The 20,866-nt window shown below is 38.8% G+C and overlaps 1 protein-coding gene across 1 annotated transcript in view; it reads left to right on the top strand.

Annotated features, from left to right (window-relative positions):
- The first annotated feature begins 1,763 nt into the window (after window positions 1–1,763).
- Window positions 1,764–20,866, top strand: part of prdm6 (PR domain containing 6) — a 231,646-nt gene continuing 212,543 nt past the window's right edge. Inside the window, exons 1-3 of the mRNA XM_043721601.2 lie at window positions 1,764–1,902; window positions 2,483–2,970; window positions 8,729–9,033. Coding sequence (XP_043577536.1) covers window positions 2,499–2,970; window positions 8,729–9,033 — 777 coding nt within the window. The 5' untranslated portion in view covers window positions 1,764–1,902; window positions 2,483–2,498. The remainder of the gene's footprint in view (window positions 1,903–2,482; window positions 2,971–8,728; window positions 9,034–20,866) is intronic.

Genomic DNA, 20,866 nt, shown 5'->3' with positions numbered 1-20,866 from the left:
TTTAATTGAAATAGGATTTGTGAAGGTGACAAAACTGAATGTTGTGGGCAGCAGACTGACAATGGTATTACAAAGCAACAAGATAGACCTTATCTATTTGGTTAACGCCCATGAATTGCTGGAATAGTTATTGTGTGATTAGTGAGTCCCAAGTGAATAAAAAATCTCGACACGCTGCATTTATACTCCACATAGTGCAGCGTGCTATTACACATATTACACATGCTCTGATCTGTATCAGAGAGTAGTCCAACAGACGATATCTAAAACAACCGCGAATCATGGACAAAGTGGAAAACATTTTGTTTTAGATTCCATTTATTCTCCTAATTGAGTCGATCACATGCATGTGATGAACATGACAATATAATGTAACTAAACCCTGATAAGGAAAGGGGTCACCGACCCTCACTTTGTTTCCATATCAGTAATGATATTTGCTCTATGATCTCCCACAAGCTTCTTGTAGCGCTTGGTGTATTATTTTATAATATAAAAAGGAATAGGAAATAAATCGCATGAACTCGAAAAGATCTATTTACAATGAAATGCCAATATATCACCAGCTATTTGACTGTTACATAAATAACGATCTCTGCTGCAGAACTCAATACTCATGGTGTCTAGCGCAGTGTAATAACATAGGACGCACCATTAGTCGTTGCTTTAATAATCTCTAAGTTCAGAGTTCAGAGTATTTTGGAATCACGTTGGCATAATACATTCTTTTAAGTGAAGCAAATTTTTCATAGTCAACTTTATTTCGCACCAAAATTCCTTTCCGCGTGATTGTGTTTGTCTTTTCGCTCAGTGTTATCAATCTATGGACTAGATGACGGACGACCCTGTCAAAATGACGCCAGTCAAAACATTTCCAGCGCTGCCCCACTGGAGTTAGGAGAATATGCACCGTATTAGATAGAGACATAATCCAAACACACCAGCGATTTTCTCAGAATCTGCTCCTTTTGTTGGGGAATTACTGCAACACGAATCTGAGTATTTCCTTTACCTGTGTCACCTCCGTGTGCTGGAAGACTTAAATGGCGCTGTGCAAAGCATTGTCTGCACGGCATCACCTGGGTAAAGGACACTAGTCAAAAACAAAAGATAGAACAAAACGTGGGCCAAGAGAAGGAAAGTTAAAGACGAGGAAAACTCGCACGAGGACATTCGTGGGAGGAAAGAATAGAGAAATAGAGACCTAAACACGCAAACTGTGCTGATAGTAGGGGCTACAGACTGGAAGAAAAAAAAACATATAAACTTTACGACGAAACTTTGCTGGATATATTCCGGCCTGAGTTATGTAAAGCCATCTACTCAACATTCATAGATACTGCTCTACTTTTGTTCCATCCCTGTGACTTCTTCCCAATGTTTTTCTGAATTAGAATTAAAACAGTAAATACATGGGACATCTTGATGCCCAGGAATTCGGGCAATAGATTGTGTGTGCACATTGTTGAAGTAGATTAAAACCAGACTTTAAAAACTCTATTTGGCACAAGTTATGCAAATTGAGCTTCTCCCAGGAGTGTTTGCTGTGCTGTCAGGTTTAAGTGTTATCTTTAGAGAAATGTTCTAACATGTGGTTGACATGGCTGGGGTTTGTATGTAATGGGGTGTGGTTACTTTCCAGTTTTCATCAACGTTACATTCCCCCCTCCCCCGTCCACTGCCAAATCTGTGCTGTCGTAAAAAACCACGTGTCCTGCTCCAAGTCAGACTGTAAACGTTACAGGGACCTCATAGATGAACACAATCCCGTGGCTCGAATCTAACGCACGGCGATTCCCACATAATAACCGTCCTTATAGGATAAATGCGGAAGTAGACTTATAGAAAGCACGGCGTTTCTGTTCGAACAGTCGGAACGCTGATTGGAATAACATCTCGTAGGTAAGTCATGCAAAAGCGGTCTCCCACGGCGGTGTATTATAATTGCACAGAAGGACGTCAGTTCCAAGTTGGGCAGTTGGTCCACGGCTCCTGCAAGTTTTCTCCAAGTTGTTACGTTATAATGTACTTCTATGAAAAAAGCCGGAGAGAAAAGACAGTGTCACACCCTGATATTCAGGCGGTGTCTAGACCCTTAGTAACCGAAGCGAAACTAAATCCATGTGTTTTCAAAATGCCCCTTTGTCATATGACATTTTGGATTCCGGCTACTTTTAGTGCGTTGTGTTAGAGAATCGTATAATACTTTATAATTTATTTGACCTGTCACTTGAACTGTTAGACGCGGGCCGTTCATAGATTCAAACTCGGTGTAGTTCAGTATCTGGATGTAACACAACTTACAGTTCATCACCGCTCCCGCTAAAGCCTGTTTGCGCTGAGATAACAACATATTCATCATAAACATTTCATTTTATATCTTGCGAATAAAATCTAAGGATATGCCTGCTAAAGAATAACTTATGAAAGTCAGTTTTGTGCAAGCTATGCTTAGTGACTGTATTTGTTGTTATTATTAAAGTTGGAAGTCAATTGAGATGATGAAACCCAGCGAGACCAGTGGATCCGCTTTCCTGAAGGTCGACCCTGCCTACATGCAACACTGGAAGCAGCTTTTCCCCCAGACACAGCTGAAGATCGGCTCCCTGACAGTGATTCCCAGTCAGCTCCAGTCACTCGATAGAGCTGGCCCGGCAAACGACAGCCTCCGCCAGCACTCTGGACCTCTCACCTCCTCATCCGCCTCCTCGTCCTCTTCTTCGGCGTGTTCCCTGTCTTTCTCCGGCTTGACCCCGGTTTCTGTGCCGCAGATCTCGGTGCTGGGGCAGCGCCCGGTTTCTGATCCGCCCTCGGCGCTCAACGGCAACCAAGGCAAAGAACTGAGCTCCTCGGGGCCGGAGAGGATCCCGCCATTCTCCTTCACAACAGAAGACCTGGACTATTACCTGTACGGGCAGCAGAGAATGGAGATCATCCCGGTCAACAACCACACCACAGACCCCAATAACCGTGAGTAAATCATATCTGTCACTCTCCAATATATCGCCTGTCATACCTCCCTCCCCAGAACTTTAACAAAGGAAATAGATTTCAAATTGCAACACAGACCAAACAGATTGTCAAGTAAGTGGAACATTTGATTCACTCAATTAGAAAGTTCATCCCAACATACTGCAGCACAGTTAGATAATAGTGGACCAAAGCTGGATCATAAATTTCCTGCAATCTCATATAAGGAGTCTCCCAGACAATATTCCCAGCCGTTGACGTACAAAGTTTTGATTTTCAAAATGCCTGTATAAAGTTTTCACCAGCTCTCCCGGCCCGATATCAAATCAAAGGCGACTGGTTTGAAGCGAAATTGGAACAATATGCGGCGTAAATCCATCATTTTTTTAAAATAAGGAATACAATAGTGCTTAACACCCTGAAGATGCTGCCTTATTGTGGTTTGGCTTGAAACTCGACCGAATCAAACATCCTCTTTCTCGGAATCAATAAGAGAGATTGCCAAGTGACAGAAGTCGCTCTTTAGCATAGGCTCTGCTTGGAGCTATCCTTCCTTTGCGTTTGTACAAACTGGCGCTCAGGCATTTCTTAAAAACCCAACGAAGAGGTCAAAACAAGTGAAAACATCCCTCAGTCAATGGTCCTATGAAAAGTTTTTTTTTCAGGTAAATTATCCCAAACTGTTTGACCGACAATACAGACCAATTCGGAAAAACATCACAATAGTGGCAGTTTAACATACCAGCTAACTTTAAAAAAGTCTTCAGACAGCTTGCAAATACCTAATGCAGTAATGCGCAATTTGACATGGAATATGCCTGAGTCAGAGGCGAGACACAAGTCCAAAAGACAGCAAAGAGTTGAAGACATTCTTTTCAGCCAAGATTAATGGGCTTCATAATTAAAGCCCTGGTTTAAATAGGTGCTTGAAAACTCTGCACAGAATAAAACTAAACGTGATTTTAGGTCAGCTCTAAGGTTAAGACTTTTTTTTATTAAAAGAACCCTCTCACTGTGAGAGGCTCCGATTATTCCCGCTGGCACCTTTTACTTCAAAACAGTGGAACATTTAAACTAGTTGATAGGGATGTGGATGCAGGAGTATAATTCCATCATCTTCAGACTCGAGCCAAACATTTGTTTTCTGGAATCCATAGATACTTTTCTGTTTGATCGATTTTTTTTCTCAACAGCTAAGCTGAGATAACTCATTTCATATATACAACAGCTTGGATGAATGAGCAAGGTCCTTATAGATGCTGAGGTAAACAGAAACCAGTGAAAGATTTTACTGTTAAGACTGGGATGGATCTTGAAGTTACAGAATTGACTGATAACCGTCAACCAACTTCCCTCCCCTGAATTCTTTCAACAACTGCAAATAAAGTAGCCCAAAATATCGAAGGTGTCAAATTAGCACATATTCTTCATAAACTAAGCGGTCATTTCAAGAATGGCTACCTTCTCTAACTATAGCTTTATTATCCATATTTCCTTTGGTTGAAAGGTGGTAAATGTTTATTTAACGTGATAAAATGGTCCATCAGCACTAATCTCCGTCGATAACTGCCACACAAAGATGAGCGATGAGCGGACAAGACACAATTAATTGCCACTAGTTTTCTGGAGAAAGCTCGCCGAATCGACTGTATCAGGGCACCGATCGATCGCCTCAGAGATGCTATTCATCATCTCGGTATTGTTTGGGTCTCTTAGGGACCAGCCGTAGTTTTATCTAAAAATCCTATCTGTCTTTCTTCACCCCGCCCCCCCCCCCAAACTCCGTCAACCTGGTAAAATCCAATCAGCTACCCACCGTACAGTCGTCCCAGTCCTCTGTGTAACCAGGAACACACCAAGTATTGGTAGGAAACACAGCAAGACACATCCGAGTGAAGTACTCACAGTACAACTGTTTACTCCAGTTGCATTGCAATCTGAGAGAACATATTTTTATATTTACATAATTCTATTGTTTTTGCATAATTAATACAGTATGTCGCCGATCTGATTTACATATTTTTATATAAAACATATCATGATCGTTCTGATAGAAACTTATCTAACGACTTACAATTTGGAATTTATGCTTTGGAGCAGAGACCATTGCCTCATTAATGAATATATGGGCGGATAGGTTGCAAATATATTAATCTGCCAATTCAATGCAATCTTGTATTGACAGCAAAACAAAATTATTCAGTCGAATGACGTTCTAATATTGAGTATTTGGAAATACATCTATCTAATAGACAAATGCTTTTTTGTGCCATTTGTATTTTGTTCTGTGTAATTTCCCTGTCGCCTCAGATTAACCATACAGCGTGTGTGATATGTAATAGCTCACAACTTCAAATAAGTAAGAATATCGACATTGTTCTTTTAAAAAGTATCGCTTTCAAAGTGATCACGAAGGTTGAACTGTGGGTGCAAATCATGTTGACCAGAGATTAAACATAGAGGAACTTTGCTTACTGTTACTTTACTCACTTACAGTTAGTCGTGGGAATATTTCATCTGAACAGTCCTGTCTGTATGAAAACTAACGGGAAGTAATAAAATTTTTTTTTACAAAGGAATACCGTATTTTGACATTAGGGCAGCTTTCTGAGTAATTCAGGTTATTCCTGTCTCACTGTCAAGTTAGATAGAAGCGTCCAAGCAATGCTTGAGAAAAATGTAGGACTCTTAAAAAGTTTCACTACGAGTTTAGGGAAGAATCTGCAATCCTGGAATTTAATTCAATTAAAACATTTTGTTTCCACTCAGCATATGGTCGGGAGACGGAGCCTCCAAGTGTACAATGTATTGGAACTTTTAAACCATTTTGACTGCAATAAACCACGTATATACGGAGCAATTGTCCACAGTTTAGGACTTGTAGCTCCTCTGTGCTGAATGGCTGTAAATGTTTTGGATGATTGTCGTACAAGACACGATGCATAGATTGTCTTGAACGAAACAGTACTGTGTAGCCCTATTAAACTCTGGACTTCAAAGCTCGGATTTGCTGATGTCGTTTCTGTGTGGTTTCAGACAGAGGACACGACAATAATAGCGGGTTCAATAAGCATGTTTAACCGAGTGTTTCCCACTCTTATATTGTAACCAAACACGCATAATAATCTAAAATATCTGAGACTGTTGGACATAATTTATTTAACATCAAAAATCATTGACAGTATTGTACGGAAATATTACAACATCTTCAATCAAAGTTAAAATGAGGTATGTGCGTGTTTGTTGGGGATGTGAGTATGTGAGCATGCTTGTTTATTTGCATTAATATTTTAAAAATAAAACTCAACAATTTAATGGAAATCTCTAGTTTAACCCAGCAGTTTTAATGCTGTAAACTTTGAGCTGAGAAGGAAAACTTGGGGCGGGCGCTAGTTCATGTGGGTTAGAAAAGAGGCTCAGTTTTGTGAAAAAGTTGAAGACCAGCCAGGGAAGGAATAGGCGCCAGTTTCGATTGGTTCCAGTCCTGTTCTGACTGTCCTTCTCCCATTCATAAAAAAAACCAGCTTCGATAGCTCAACACGACCACACCAAGGAGTTTCCATCCATCGGGCATGTACAGTCAGAGCAACAAAACTACAGAGACAAGGCTGAGTGGCAAATTCTGTTGCACAACGGTATACATTGTCAGTCCACTGATTGGATAAACCGCAGTGTTTACTGGTCTAGCTTCACACCGTCACTGTCCTTTCTACAGCATCTGATAAGTCACCTGGACTTTTTAATTGTTAAAATCTATGTTTATAACTCATTCAGAACACTATTTATAAACCCCAAAGTTCACACAATTCGCTGTCTGAAGAATTTTGTGAGTGTAAGGCAACTTATTTCAAACGTTCCCGCCGAGAATCGCGCTCAATCGGATTCTGACAATTAAAATATGTCGGATGAATTATAGTTCGACAGTAAAATGAATTGTTGGATTTGGAAGAATGTCATCAATCAATCGTGGCTAGATACTAGTTTTGGAAATTAATTAAATTGAGAAACAAGCTCTCTCTATTTTAAATAAGGAAATAATTCATTTGCCGTGACCTTACATTCTGGGCAATGGGACATGCCCGAATAATTTCTCGCGCATCTTTGTGTCTGAACCTGTTGCTGAATTCATAATGGTAAGCCATTTATCATAGCCAAGCCATTTATGACACATTTCTTGCTGCTTTAGAGATTGGATTAAGATGTCCTCCCGTCACATTGCGGTGGATCGTGGCAATTACTCCTGAGTATATTCCCAAGTTTCCAAATCAAAGAGAAACAATTAAAACCGCGCCTAAAACCGTGTTAGAATACTTCAACACATTGCTATCTGCCAGCATCTCCCCCCGCCACCCCCGAAGAATTAAATGTGATACTCGTGCTCTGCAATAAGGTACTTAGCGACTGCAAAATGCAGACTAATTTGTAGGAAGATTGGCAGCACGACACTGTTGTATGGATTAATTGAAGAACTCCTTGGTGTGGACGGAGAGGTTAATTCGCGTACATACTGCATCTCTGGACAATGCAATATTACAGACTGCAACCCTCTCAATGAAACAGGAAAACATGCAAATTAAATCATCGCTGTAGAAAGGTAATTTTTTTCATACTTTCGGCATAAACTATGATATAGCGATAGACAGGTAGCAGTTACTGAGAAAAGTCTTTGCTTCCAAATGTAAACACTACACTACGTAAGTGGTCAATTAAAACAATTATCCAGGACAGGATTTGGGAATGACATTTTTAAGAAAAAAACTATAAAGCTCTTAATGTTTATATTTAGTTGAAGACGTGATTGGGATGTAGCTCTCCATCTGATTTTAGACTTTTCACTGGTGAACAACACAAAGGAACATGACTTTTTTCTAAACGCTTGAAGAAACCGAAACAAATTCTTCCATTTTTGCCTTTACAAAAAAATGACGATGTCTGTACGCCGTCTGAATTGCTGAAGTCTGTATAATAAATAGTCTTTAACTTTTGTTGTAAATCGCAATAAGCTGAGTAAGGAATAAGTTGACATTTGCTGTTTCCTGCTGTCTCCTTTCACTAATCGACTGTCTCGGTCTCCCCCCTTACAACCCTTTTCATCAGCCCTGATAGTTGGCACGTATTCTAACCTCATATCTTCCTCACTACTCAGTTAATTCCATCTCCACTCTCAGATCGTTCATTCTAATCTAACCTTCCTTCTTGCTGTCTAGTTTAGCCTGTCCCTCTAAATATCCATTAAGGATTGAATGAAGCATCTTCAGTTCCTTGGTTACTCACCTTATCTTGCTCACTCCCTCACCTTCGAGTGTAGCTCATTGCTAATGATCTGCCTTTCTACCCAACATTTACTACATTTTAAAAATGTATGGCAAGAAGTACTTTGAGAGGCTTCAATATGAAAGACATTGTACAAATCTAATTATAATTATTAGTACAGTAGTGGTCTGTACCTCTTCTTTCCCAGTTCTTCTTTCTTGCTGATTAGAGTAACCCGTTTTCTATCTGTTCTCCTTTCTTTGCCATTCAATGAAATACATCAGCCCACTTGCCACTCAGCCAAACTTGCCCTTTCACTTATGACTTGATTTAACCTATTTTGTTCTCTGTCTAACCTCCTTTCAGTCCAACCTCCTTTCTTTGCTGCCAGATTAAACTATGACCCTGTTCTGGTCTCTAAGTCTAATCCATGCCCGTTCCACTATCTTTTAGACTAAGTGGTTTTTCCTTCACTGACTAGTCTAAATTGTCCTTCTCTCCTTAGGTTGTGACATGTGTGCTGACAATCGGAATGGTGAGTGCCCAATGCATGGGCCACTACACTCACTGCGTCGCCTAGTGGGTACAAGCAGCAGTGCAGCTGCACCTCCACCTGATGTGCCGTGTGGCCTGCGTGAGTTGCCACGCGAAGTGTGCTTATGTACAAGCACCGTGCCAGGCCTGGGCTATGGCATCTGTGCAGCACAACGCATTCCACAGGGAACCTGGCTTGGGCCTTACCAGGGAGTTGCTATCTCCAGAGAAAAAGTACAAGTTGGAGCTCTCAAGAACAGTCGTCATCTCTGGGAGGTAAGAAGCAATTGACCTTAAACTACTTGAACATTAGCAAGTTTTGCACCATTCATCCATTAATTTGCATTGTAAATGTTACATCAAAGGTACAACATGGCCATGCAATAGAATAAGATGTTATATACAATAATATTGTATGTATGATATATATTTGTATGAAATATATTGTTTGTATGAAATATCTCGAGTGTTGTTGAATTTGACATCACACTCTAATGACAAGAATGACCTTTTAAAGACAAATGTTTTGATGAGAATGTCAAAAACAAGTCTTGTAAAAGTGACATGACACAACATTAAGAATATGGAAATCATACTACTTCAGCTATATTAGAAATAAATGATCAATAATATAATATATAGTTAAACCCATTTTTGGAGCCTCTTTAACTCCTTTTGGACTGAACATATCAGTCTACTTGTGATACAGGCCTTTACAATTCATGTTTTTAATTTCTGCATGAGACTGAACAGATAGTTTGCCAACAATGAGTTCTGGTCATTTAGAAACAATTCATCATATACTGTGATGACTGTGACATTTTCCACGTCTTTGTTTGCAGTATATTTTCTACTTAAAAAGAGTAATGCATGTTTTTATAACTGACTTTTTTGGGGGGGATGGTACTTTATCTTTGCAGGCATTGATTTGAAATATATTTCTTATTTTAATAATTATTGTCTGCACATAAATGGGGCACTGCAAGAAATGTAGATATTTTCACACTCATATTTGTTGTTTTAAGCACTGTTCTGACATATGAGCCATAACATTAACATGAGGTCTTAGAACTATTGAAATATTCAACAAGTTGAATATGCAATGAAGAGTAGCACATGCTGGCTAAACAAAACGTATCTGAATGAAATACAACTTATTCACCCTCATATCAGCCAACAGCTTCAAGCAGAGTGGAAATACCACGTTAATTGTGAATCACCACAAGTTTCTAGCTCATTTCTGCAGCTTGCCATTAACCTATTGAAACTGCATCCCACACTTAATGTCCATGTGATTTTCATGAAATGGCTGTGTTTCCAAATTAATTGCTCAGAAAGTCAAGCATGCCATTTATCAATGAAATTAACTTTTTAATGATACAATAATTGTTAATCACTGCCAATCAACTCTCTTAGCCAGAAAGTAAACAATCATAAGCGTGGAACCTAGTTTCTTCTGGTTGCGAAATAATTTAGGAGGTTTTAAACATGAAAAAGGAAAAATGATTTTTAAAATTCTACTTTTCTCTTTTTCTCTCCTTATTTCTCCTTCTGTACCTGATTTGACATTGAATGCACCACTCTATTAAACACTTCTTTTCAGTACTTTCTAATTTTGTTTCTTAATCCTTTAATCTCATTGTTTAAGATGATATCTGTTCTGTTGTTCACTAAGGTTATCAATGATCCTGTTACCCTTGCTGCACTGTTACCAGCTTACACTTCCAGTGACTTTGTGGGCAGCAATAATTTAAACAATAAGGCCCCAATTTGCATTCCTGAGTTGAGGGTGCCTATTCATGAGAAATTCATGCCCACGCTTTAAATTCAGTCCAGTGGGGGTGAGGGGTTACTGGATTGGGATTCAGACTGGGCATCCCAGGAAGAGTCTAAACGCTTGCCAGTTCCCAAAATGACCAGTGCATAAAGCCTGCCTGGGGACTTTTGACACTTTACTCAAAGATTAAAAATAAAGGTAAAAACAACAAACTTCCATCTTGCTCTCATCCCTTACTCTCTATGTCCCATTCATACCAACCTGTGCTTCTGTGCCCATCCCACTGGCCCTTCATACTGCTATGCTAACCTATTCACCTCGTCTGGCTCCTTATATCCTGTGATGTCACACTGTGCCCATTTAGGAAATTCCACAGGTTTTCATACTTGCAATGGCAGTCTATTCATGTCTATGAGCTCTTGTCAACTATATGCACAATGGTCCCCATAGCCCTCTATCACCTCTATACTGAATCATAATACCTTCCCACTTCCCTATGCCCTTCCATCTCCATGCTAACTCAGCTATTATCAGAATTAGGCATCAATCAGGAGGCAACTTGACAGAAAACAAAGTTACCATTCACTATTGAAAAGAATACACTGTCATTGATACACAAATCACCCTAACATTGAAATTGGTTTAACCGTTCCTTTATGTAAATCGACTCTACACACAAGTGCTTCATAACTTCCGTGAACAAACATTTCCATTCGATAAGTGGTCATAGCTATCTGTCAATAAGTACCCTATTGTGAAAATCAGTCACACAGCACAAATCTTATAATGGTTATATATGGCCAGGCGTTCTGAAATACCTTGCATGATTTTAACTCCACATATCTTTGGGACAGTTTAGAGTCATATAGTCATAGAGATGTACAGCATGGAAACAGACCCTTCGGTCCAACTCGTCCATGCCAACCAAATATCCTAACCTAATCTAGTCCCATTTGTTAACATAAGTCCCTTAACAGCTTTGCCAGTCACAGTGAATGTATGAACATTTTAACACGAGCATGATTTATCATGAATTCAAAGGGTATCTTCACTCGACCAAAGGTGTCTTACCTCCACTAAATATGTCCTAGCAGCTGATTCAAAAGGGGAGAACATAACGCTGCCTCAACATTATCTCTCACACCCCCTAACTCCCCATAGAGCTCATGGCTGAGTTTTATATTTGTGGACAGTCCTTGACAGATTGATACTTGTTGTGGTTCTGTTCGCTGAGCTGGAAATTTTTGTTGCAAACATTTCGTCCCCTGTCTAGGTGACATCCTCAGTGCTTGGGAACCTCCTGTGAAGCGCTTCTGTGGTGTTTCCTCCGGCATTTATAGTGGGCTGTCCCTGCCGCTTCTGGTTGTCAGTTTCAGCTGTCTGCTGTAGTGGCCGGTATATTGGGTCCAGGTCGATGTGTTTGTTGATGGAGTTTGTGGATGAGTACCATGCTTCTAGGAATTCCTAGAAGCTCGGCGAACAGAACCACAACAACGAGCACCCGAGCTACAAATCTTCACCCAAACTTTGAAGATTGATACTTATTCAGAAGTTGGACGATTCAAGGAATTTATGAATCATTTCCGCCCAAGTTTCTCCACAGCTAACAGTCTTCAAAGGTACTTGCTCCTGACCCTCAAAATATCATGGGACCATATCTGCAGGGGTACCTTACTACTCCAAAGGGGTACCCTGATATCCAAAAGGAATTCATTGAGAACAGATCTGCTGCTACCTGGTTAATTCTCCACACTCAAAGTTTCAAATCCCAGGGACTCCAAAATCCCAAATCAGTGGAGGCAGCTGGTTATTTAAATGGCAACATGTGTGTGAAATACAGCCCGATCCAATCTCTGCCCCAGAGAAATGAGAGATGGCAGCTTAGGAGGTTGATCTTGCAATGCGTGACTTCTTCCAGCACAGTGGGATGTGCTCTATCTTGATATAAATCTGGGCTAAATGTGCAATTATTAGTCTAACTAATGGATGTACTACCAGCTTTCCCTCTCCATCACAATCTGTCTCATTGTGCTTTCTGGAATTCAGGTGTCACTGATGGCCATCAAGACAGACATTCATGTTATTCCTTAGAGTACGAGGAACTGATGCTACCCCAATAGCTCTCCAAATGGGAAAGCACATCTGGAATAATATCCAATGATATATTGCTTGCATTAGTAGTGAAAATTCAACAAGTCCAATATTATTTTGATTCCTGACAAGGCTAATATTAACATTTTGGATGATGGATGCAATAAAAGGGCATTGGTATTAACTAACTGTTAATATCTGTCTATAATTTTACTTTCAAAGAAAAAAACCTTTAATCTTTGCTGGAAATGTTTTTGTAATCCAGTTGTTTAAAATGCTTTGATAATGCAGATACAGCTACCTAATTAACCTATACTGTTAGAGTTTCAAAGTTACAAAGTTCAAACAAGACTTGAGAAGTTGGGTGAGTATTTTCTTACATTGTAAATTGAATTTTTAAAAAATATCTTTACGACTATTGAATTGTTTGGCAGTATCAAGTTGCAATTATCTCCACAATCTTGAAAAAATCGATTATGTCATTTTGAATTCTCTTCGCAAAATGGATCAGGGCTCTTTCATTATGCTTCTATATAATTTACTTCAAAATAAGCTAGAATCTTTGAGATATGAACATCTGATATACTTTATATGGACTGTGGAAGTGCTGCACAAAATAGGTTGCGAGTTCTTTCCTTGTTTTTGTACTTTGTTGTACTCTTAATACTCAATTGAAACTGTGATTATAGTGTTGAAAAGCCAGGACTGTTTTCTTATTCCTGTTCAGTTTTCAGGACGGTTTTTGATTTGCTACTTTCAAGTTTGCGCTATCGGCATTTTTGCACTAATTAAAGTTCAACAAAATGAAGTTGTGGATTTTTATCATTATTTTTTCATGTTTTAATGGGATGTGGACATTTCTTGCTTGCTAGAATTTGTTTCTCATCTATAATTGCCAGAATTGATCTTGCAAAGATGATGATGAGCCACCTTCTTGAACTGTTTTTCTCACCTCATGCAGGTAAATCCACAGTACTGCTGGGAAGAGAGTGAAAGAGTAGTGATTCCGTTCTATGTCAAATGCAGCTTGGAATGAGTCATACAGTTATACAGCACAGAAATAGGCCCTTCGGTCCAAATCCTCTGGGCCGACCAGATATTCTAAACCAATCTAGTCTCATTTGCCAGTATTTGGCCTGTATCCCTCTAAATCCTTCCTATAAATGCACCTATCCAGATATTGTAATTGTAATTCCATACACATCCTCACCTCTGCGTGGTCCATTTTAAAGCTTGTCCCTCTCACCTTAAACCTATATCCTCTGTTTTAGACACCCCTACACTGGGAAAAAGACCTTGGCTATTCAACCCATCCCATGCCCTTCATGATTTTATAATCCTCTATAAGGTGACCCCTTAGCCTCTGATGCTCCAGGGAAAATAGCCCCAGCCTATTCAGCCTCTCACTAGAGTTCAAACCCTCCAAGCCTGGCAATACCTTTGTAAATCTTTTCTGAACTCTCTCAGGTTTTTCAACATTTTTCCTATAGCAGGGAAATCACAATTGTACGCAATATTTTAAAAGGGGCTTCATCAGTGTCCTGTACATCCGCAATATTATTTTACCAGTGGTAGTGTTTTCTTGCATCTGCTTCCTTACCTTCCCAGATAGTAAAGGTCATGACTTTGGAAGGTGTCATCAATGGAGCTCTGGTGAGTTACTATAATGCATCTTCCATACAGTGCACACTGCTGCCACTATGAACAATTTGGAAGAAGTGAATATTTAACTTAATGGGTGGGATGTTGATCAAACATTGCTTTGCCCAGGACTGTGGCAGCCATCTTGACTGTTCTAGAAGTTGCAATTTTCTAGGCATGTAGAGAGTATTCTGTAGCACTTCAGATTTGTGCCGTATAGCCTTTGATGAGACAGGAGATGATTTACCACAGAATTCCAAATCTCTGACCTGTGGATTCCAGTGTTTTAGCCGTACTACACTAGTTTGGTTAGGGACACAGTTTGTTTTGTGCATAAAGCTTCTGTGTCATTGCTGGATGTTGTCAGGGTCCATAGCCTTTGCAGTATGTAAGATTGATCCAAGTCATTAGCAGACCATTTGTTACAAAGACCACATGCAATCTAAAGCTTTCTTTATTTTGCCCCAACAATAGAGCTGCAAGAGGAAGTGATGGAGGCTAGTACAACTGCAACATTTAAAAGGCATCTGGATGGATGTATGAATAGGAAAGGTTTAGAGGGATAGGAGCCAAGTGTTGATAAATAGGACTAGATTAGTTTAGGATATCTGGTCAGAATGGACGAGTTGGACCGAAGGGTCTGTCTCCAAGCTGTATGACTCTATGACTCGAATAGGGAAAATCTGGATTCTATTTCAGAAAAGTTGTGACAACATTCTAGAAGAAGATATAAATACTTTTACTAAATGTAAATACCAGAGTGGGTCATTTAGCTATGATGAATGCGTTGTGAGCACAAAATAGTTAAGAGAATTTTTTTTAACATGTCTGAGTCTGAAAAGAGTGCATTGTTATGTTGCATTCCATGTTCTATACCAATTGTCCCCATGAAAGTCTCTCTGAGCGGGACTGGCAAGCCTAATGTCAATTCACGGCAAATTAAATGCAGATTTGTTCGGTCTACTCAGGCTGATTGAAAACTAGATTGAGATTGCCCAAAGCCATTTCACTGATAGTTGTATAATTACAGTTAACAGAAATGATCAGCTTTTCTGTCTGAGCTGGATTCAAACTGAGCACCTATGATGGTGTCTCATACTCCATATATCTTCCCTATATTTCCTACAGTTAATAGTATTGTCCATAATAAAATACTGCAATGAAAAGAGAATTGCATTAGTGTTTATAACATTTTAGTACATGAATCGCAGTTATAATGATAAACACAATTTTTCATATGCAAAATTACAGTTGTATTTTTTTATAATGTTTTTGCTATTTCCAGGCATTTGCAAGACAGTGGGAGCTATAAGAAAAAAATGCCAATTAAAAATAGACTTACAAATCCAAAGCCCATAGACTTGCAAGAATTTGTGGCAACAATTTACTTCTTTAGCAAATGTCATAACATTTTAAACATAATGCAAAATTATTTGCAATAATTCAGTAATATTCCACAAAATTCTGTTCAGGTCCTTGGTGACTTATCTCAATTTGGGGAGAAGTGATAGCATGTTCATTGCTAGACATTTTGTTCAGTGCTGTTGAAAACTGTAAAAAATTGTTTGCATTTGTACAGTGCTTTATCATGGCTCTTAGAAGCGTCACTCTGAATTATTTTGAAATACAGTGATTGTTGTTCTGTAAGCAAACATAGCATTCAGTATGCAGTCTGCAGGATTCCACAAACAACAATGAGATTAATGACCAATTTATCTGTTTTTGGTCATGTTGGTAGAGGCAGGAGTTCTTCCCAGGAAACCAAGTGATCTCATTGTTCTTCTTTAAACATTGCAATGAATGTTTCACATCCACATAAATTCAAGAAATAGGCAGAGAGGATGATGTTTTCTTCAGTGCACAATAGTTCTCATAAAGCCACACTTGCTTAGAACTACACTGGAGAGTCAGTCTAGAGTGAGACTTCATCCCATAAACAAATTTAAAGGCAAAAGTGTAACTGGTTACAAAATAGAAGCTAGTCAGAAAGGAAATAGCGCAGGTTTGAGCTGCCATTTTTCAATCCTCAGAAAAGAAAATGTAACATGCCTATTAAATTATAGAGATGAGTAAAGACTTGGTAATTTATAGGTGAATTAGTCTGTATCAGTACGAGCAAATTTTGATAAGTTTTAACTCTTGGTAGGAACCCTTTGAGTTCGAGTTTGATGTGCAGTAGATTTTAAATGTTGGGCTCCATTTGAACTTTGCCAGACAATCTACTTTGAGCAGGTAGCCAGCAGGGGAAGACAAAGAGACGGTATACCAGAGTCTAAATCTGACACCAATGTAGCAGCAACAAGGTAGGCTACAGGTGGTTAAAAAGTCTGTGGTTTTACAGACTGCATCAGTGGAGATGTGGTCACAACAGACGCTTAAACAATAGCTCTTTCTGCCCTCAGGAAAGAAGACTTTTTGCCATATTATTTCAATTATTTTGCTGCCTTTTCAACAACTTTACCTGATGGGATACCCGCCTACTTGTGAACAACTTAAAATGCTTTTGGGATTTCATGTATATCATGAGACCCACATTCTTATTTATTTGTAAGTAATATGGGTTAAGCAGCAATATGGATTAAGCAAAGCCAACCTGCATGGATTTGATTAAGAAAAATAATGTTTGAGAAACTTAATAGAATTTATTTTGTTTAACCCCATGCTGTTGTATCAATCTGATCCATAACAGTCACCCAGTCAACTAACTAAACTGGTCCCCTGAGGAGTCTGAGTTTCTGTGGAAACGTACACTTTACATGCATGCCATGGTCTGCAGCTGTGAATAGTGATGGTAGAAGTTCCAATTTTCTTTCCATCCATATGTCTGCTAAGAAATCTCCACTGGTATTACTGTCTGTCACTGGGGCATATTAGAAAGCCTTACAAATTGATAGTTAACCCATTGTGAACACACCATCCTTGCTTATCAAGTCCTGGAGTAGGTCTTGTACTTGGAGATCCAGCACAGGAGTAGCAATCACCCATTGCAGCAGAAGACCTCCTGGTCTTGCAGTAATTGGTTTCAGCATAGATATTTTTGTTCTGATAAAGGTTTTGAAAGAATAATGAGGGCACCTCATTTGTACAAAGCAGATGGGCATATGCAAAACTTTGGGGACATTTCCAATACCCACCATCAGAGTGGACGATTTATTTGATCCCAGCCATGAATTCTTCAGCTCTTTACATGGTGGGCAACCATTAAGAATTTAAAAGAGAATCCTTTTCTTGAAGTATGTCTAGGCTGCTATCCTGCTTTGCAGCAAGAGTGGGGATTCGCATGTGCTGATTTAGAGATTCCTCAACTCATTCAGTGTACAGATCTCCCCAGATAAAGTGGGCAAAGACAATTGGAAACTCCTAAAACCAGTGCCAACCTGGCCCAATTGGGCCTCTGTCTCTCAGAATTTTGTGCAAGGTTGACCGAGGTTCTAAGTTGAGAGTGTGGTGCTGGAAAATCACAGCAGGTCAGGCAGCATCTGAGGAGCAGGAGAATGGCCATTTCGGACATAAGCCCTTCATCAGGAATAAGCCTTTCATTCCTGATGAAGGGCTTATGCCCAAAACATCGATTCTCCTGCTCCTTGGATGCTGCCTGACATGCTGTGTTTTTCCAGCACCACTCTCTGGTCACCAGCATCTGCAGTTCTCACTTTCTCTGACAAAAATTCTAAGGCATTTTGGCCCTAGGTTACCTACTAAGATTGCCTATACAGTTAATGCTGATTATTTGTAACTATTTTAGCAGCTACAGAATGAACACTTGGCTATGTGTTATCAGTCTCACTGTTGAGTCAGGAAATGATGGATTTGAACCCCAATCTGGTACTCCAAGTAGTGGAGATTTGAATATGTGCTCAAAATATGAAGAAGACATATTCTGGAATACTTATATCCAAATGGTGTTAGATTGATAGCAATCTTGCCTCTGAGTCATAAGAGTTGGATTTTGGTCCTACTCCAACGAGTTCTTGAAAACAGGGATCTGAGCGCTAGCTCGGAATGCCGGATTGACACTCTGTAGATGGGATTCTTCAGCCAACCTTGCAGATCAACTGAGAAAAAAATAACCCAAACATGAAAAAGGCTGTGAGGAAAACAATGGGAAAATTCTTCTCTAGTAATGAGTGCAAGAATCTCATGTGAGACAATGAGCTAGAACATGTCTTACAGCAGAATATAATGGATGAACAGTATTTCCTTTTAGTGTGTTTTCTGTTTTGTAAGTTTCTTAATGTGTGCTGCAGTTTCCTCATTTTGGTAATACATTTATTATTGTTAAGAGTAGTATTGGTCAATAAAATGGACTGCAGTACACTTGAGTATATCCATTGAAGAAAATTATAGCATAGGATCCATAATTGACCATGCCTTTGAATATATTGCTATTATATTATTTTTCCTGATGTTTAATGTTATTACTTGCAAAATAAATCTGCATTTTTAACTATTAGATAGATAAAATCTAAGACACTTTGTTAAAAGTTTTCATCTAACAGTTTTTTTTCAGCAGAGCATAAACTGCTTTAGTTTCATCCATTGACTTTTAATAGACAGAAAATCTATTGAAGTTATAGTTCCATGAGAGTATCTCTAGATATCGTGAAGTTGTTTTGTTGATTGAATTAGGAAGTGGAACAGATTAAAAGAAAGGAAGATCAAGGCTAGTCACTGAGCCTCAGACAGTCATTTATTGCTCAATACAACTTTATTTGCTTATTACTGAAAAAAAGGAAAAGAATGTAAAAGAAAAGCAATGTTGTGCGTAAATCCAGAATATGATGTAATATGAAAGATTCAATGATTTATTTTATTCTCTCAATTGAAAGGTAATGAAGGGAAAAAAATTAAATAATTAATGTGAGCTGTATGCTATAAACTGATTGTAGATGTTTTCTTATGAGATGGTTGAACTAAGATTAGCTGATTGACCCTCTCGTCTGTATTTATCTTTTGATGTTTGGATGTTTCTGAGTTAATAAAAGATTTTTGAAAAAAAATTATTTTGATAATGTAGAAATTTTTGCTCAGTTTACTTTACAAAATCTCAGTTCCAGATTTTGACTAGAATTGGGATTTTGCTTTGATTAGATTTATCTATGATATTTCCACATTTCAGCTCCGCCTCAAATTTCTGATTAAAAGCAAATTACTGCGGATGCTGGACTCTGAAATCAAAAGAGAAAATGCTGGAAAATCACAGCAGGTCTGGCAGCATCTGTAAGGAGAGGAAAAAGCTGACATTTCGAGTCTAACTGACCGTTTGTCAAAGCTTTGACAAACGGTAAGTTAGACTCGAAATGTCAGCTCTTTTCCCTCCTTACAGATGCTGCCTGCCAGACCTGCTGAGATTTTCCAGCATTTTCTCAAATTTCTGATTACCCAAGTCTTTATATTTAAAAAAATCTTTGCCAATGTTTTAATTCCTTCTACTATTTGATTCAGCAAAGATTTACCAACATACAAATTAAAGCAGAAGGACACTGTTTGGGCACTCAAGTCTGCTCTGGCATTCAGTAGAATCACAAATTTTTCTGTTTGAGTTTTGTTTTCCACATTCCCATGTACCTCAATAACCTTTGATTCCCTTGGCTAACAAGAATCTATCTACTTCTGCCATAAAAAATATTTAACAATTCTACTTGCTCTGCCTTCTGAGGCAGAGAATTCCAAAATTGCACAATATCTGTGTGGAAAAAAACTCCTAATTTCTATCCTGAAAGATCAACCCTAATTATAAAAAAACCCCCTCATTCTTGATTCACCCACATCCACCTTATCAAGATGATTCAGGATCTTAAATGCCTCAATTAAGTCACTCTTCTAATCTCCAATGGAAACATGACCAGTTTGTCAAATCTTTCCTCATGAGAGGACTTGCTGACACATGCAAGCATACAAATTAGCAGCTTAAGTTTAAGTTTACTTTTGAGTTTTTGAGCTTTTGAGTCTACACTGACATTCAAAAGTTCATTTAATTGTAAACCTCAAATCTCAATTCCTGCCTACTTTTGATAACCTTTCAGCCCCTTGCTTTAATCTCTGTTTTAAATGTGTAACCCCTTACATTTAATCAGTGACCCTTAGTTTTAGATTCCGCATTAGAGGAAACATTTTCTCCACATCTGTCCTGCTGAGGATCTATTGTTCAGTCAAACACCTCGACATTTCTAAACTCCAGCTAGCCAGTCCAGCCTTTTCTCATAAGATAACCCTCTCATTCTAGACATTAGTCTGGAAAGCTGCTCCTCTGAACTTCATCCAACACCTTTACTTTCTCCCTGAAATAAGGTGACCAACACTGTACTCAGTACCGCAGATATGGTCTCATCAATCCCCTGGAGTATAATTAAAGCATAACCTCCATACTTTTCTCTTCAAAGTTTGCATTCTACTGTCTTTCTTAATGCTGTGCCTGCATACTAATCTATTGTGAATCATACATGAGTACACCAAGATCTCTCTGTATCTTGGGGTTCTGCAGTCTCTCATAATTTACATAATATACTCACTTTTATTCTTACTGCCAAAATGGATCTTTTCACATTTTCTCACACATTTGCCACATATCTGCACAGTCATTCCACTTTTTTATAGCAT

The sequence above is a fragment of the Chiloscyllium plagiosum genome, unplaced genomic scaffold (genome assembly GCF_037043375.1).
Source record: "Chiloscyllium plagiosum isolate Xiang-an unplaced genomic scaffold, Cpla_swu_hap1 HiC_scaffold_2, whole genome shotgun sequence".
Taxonomy (NCBI): domain Eukaryota; kingdom Metazoa; phylum Chordata; class Chondrichthyes; order Orectolobiformes; family Hemiscylliidae; genus Chiloscyllium; species Chiloscyllium plagiosum.
The sequence above is the reverse complement of the archived record's forward strand: the minus strand, read 5'-3'. Positions and strand labels throughout refer to the sequence as shown.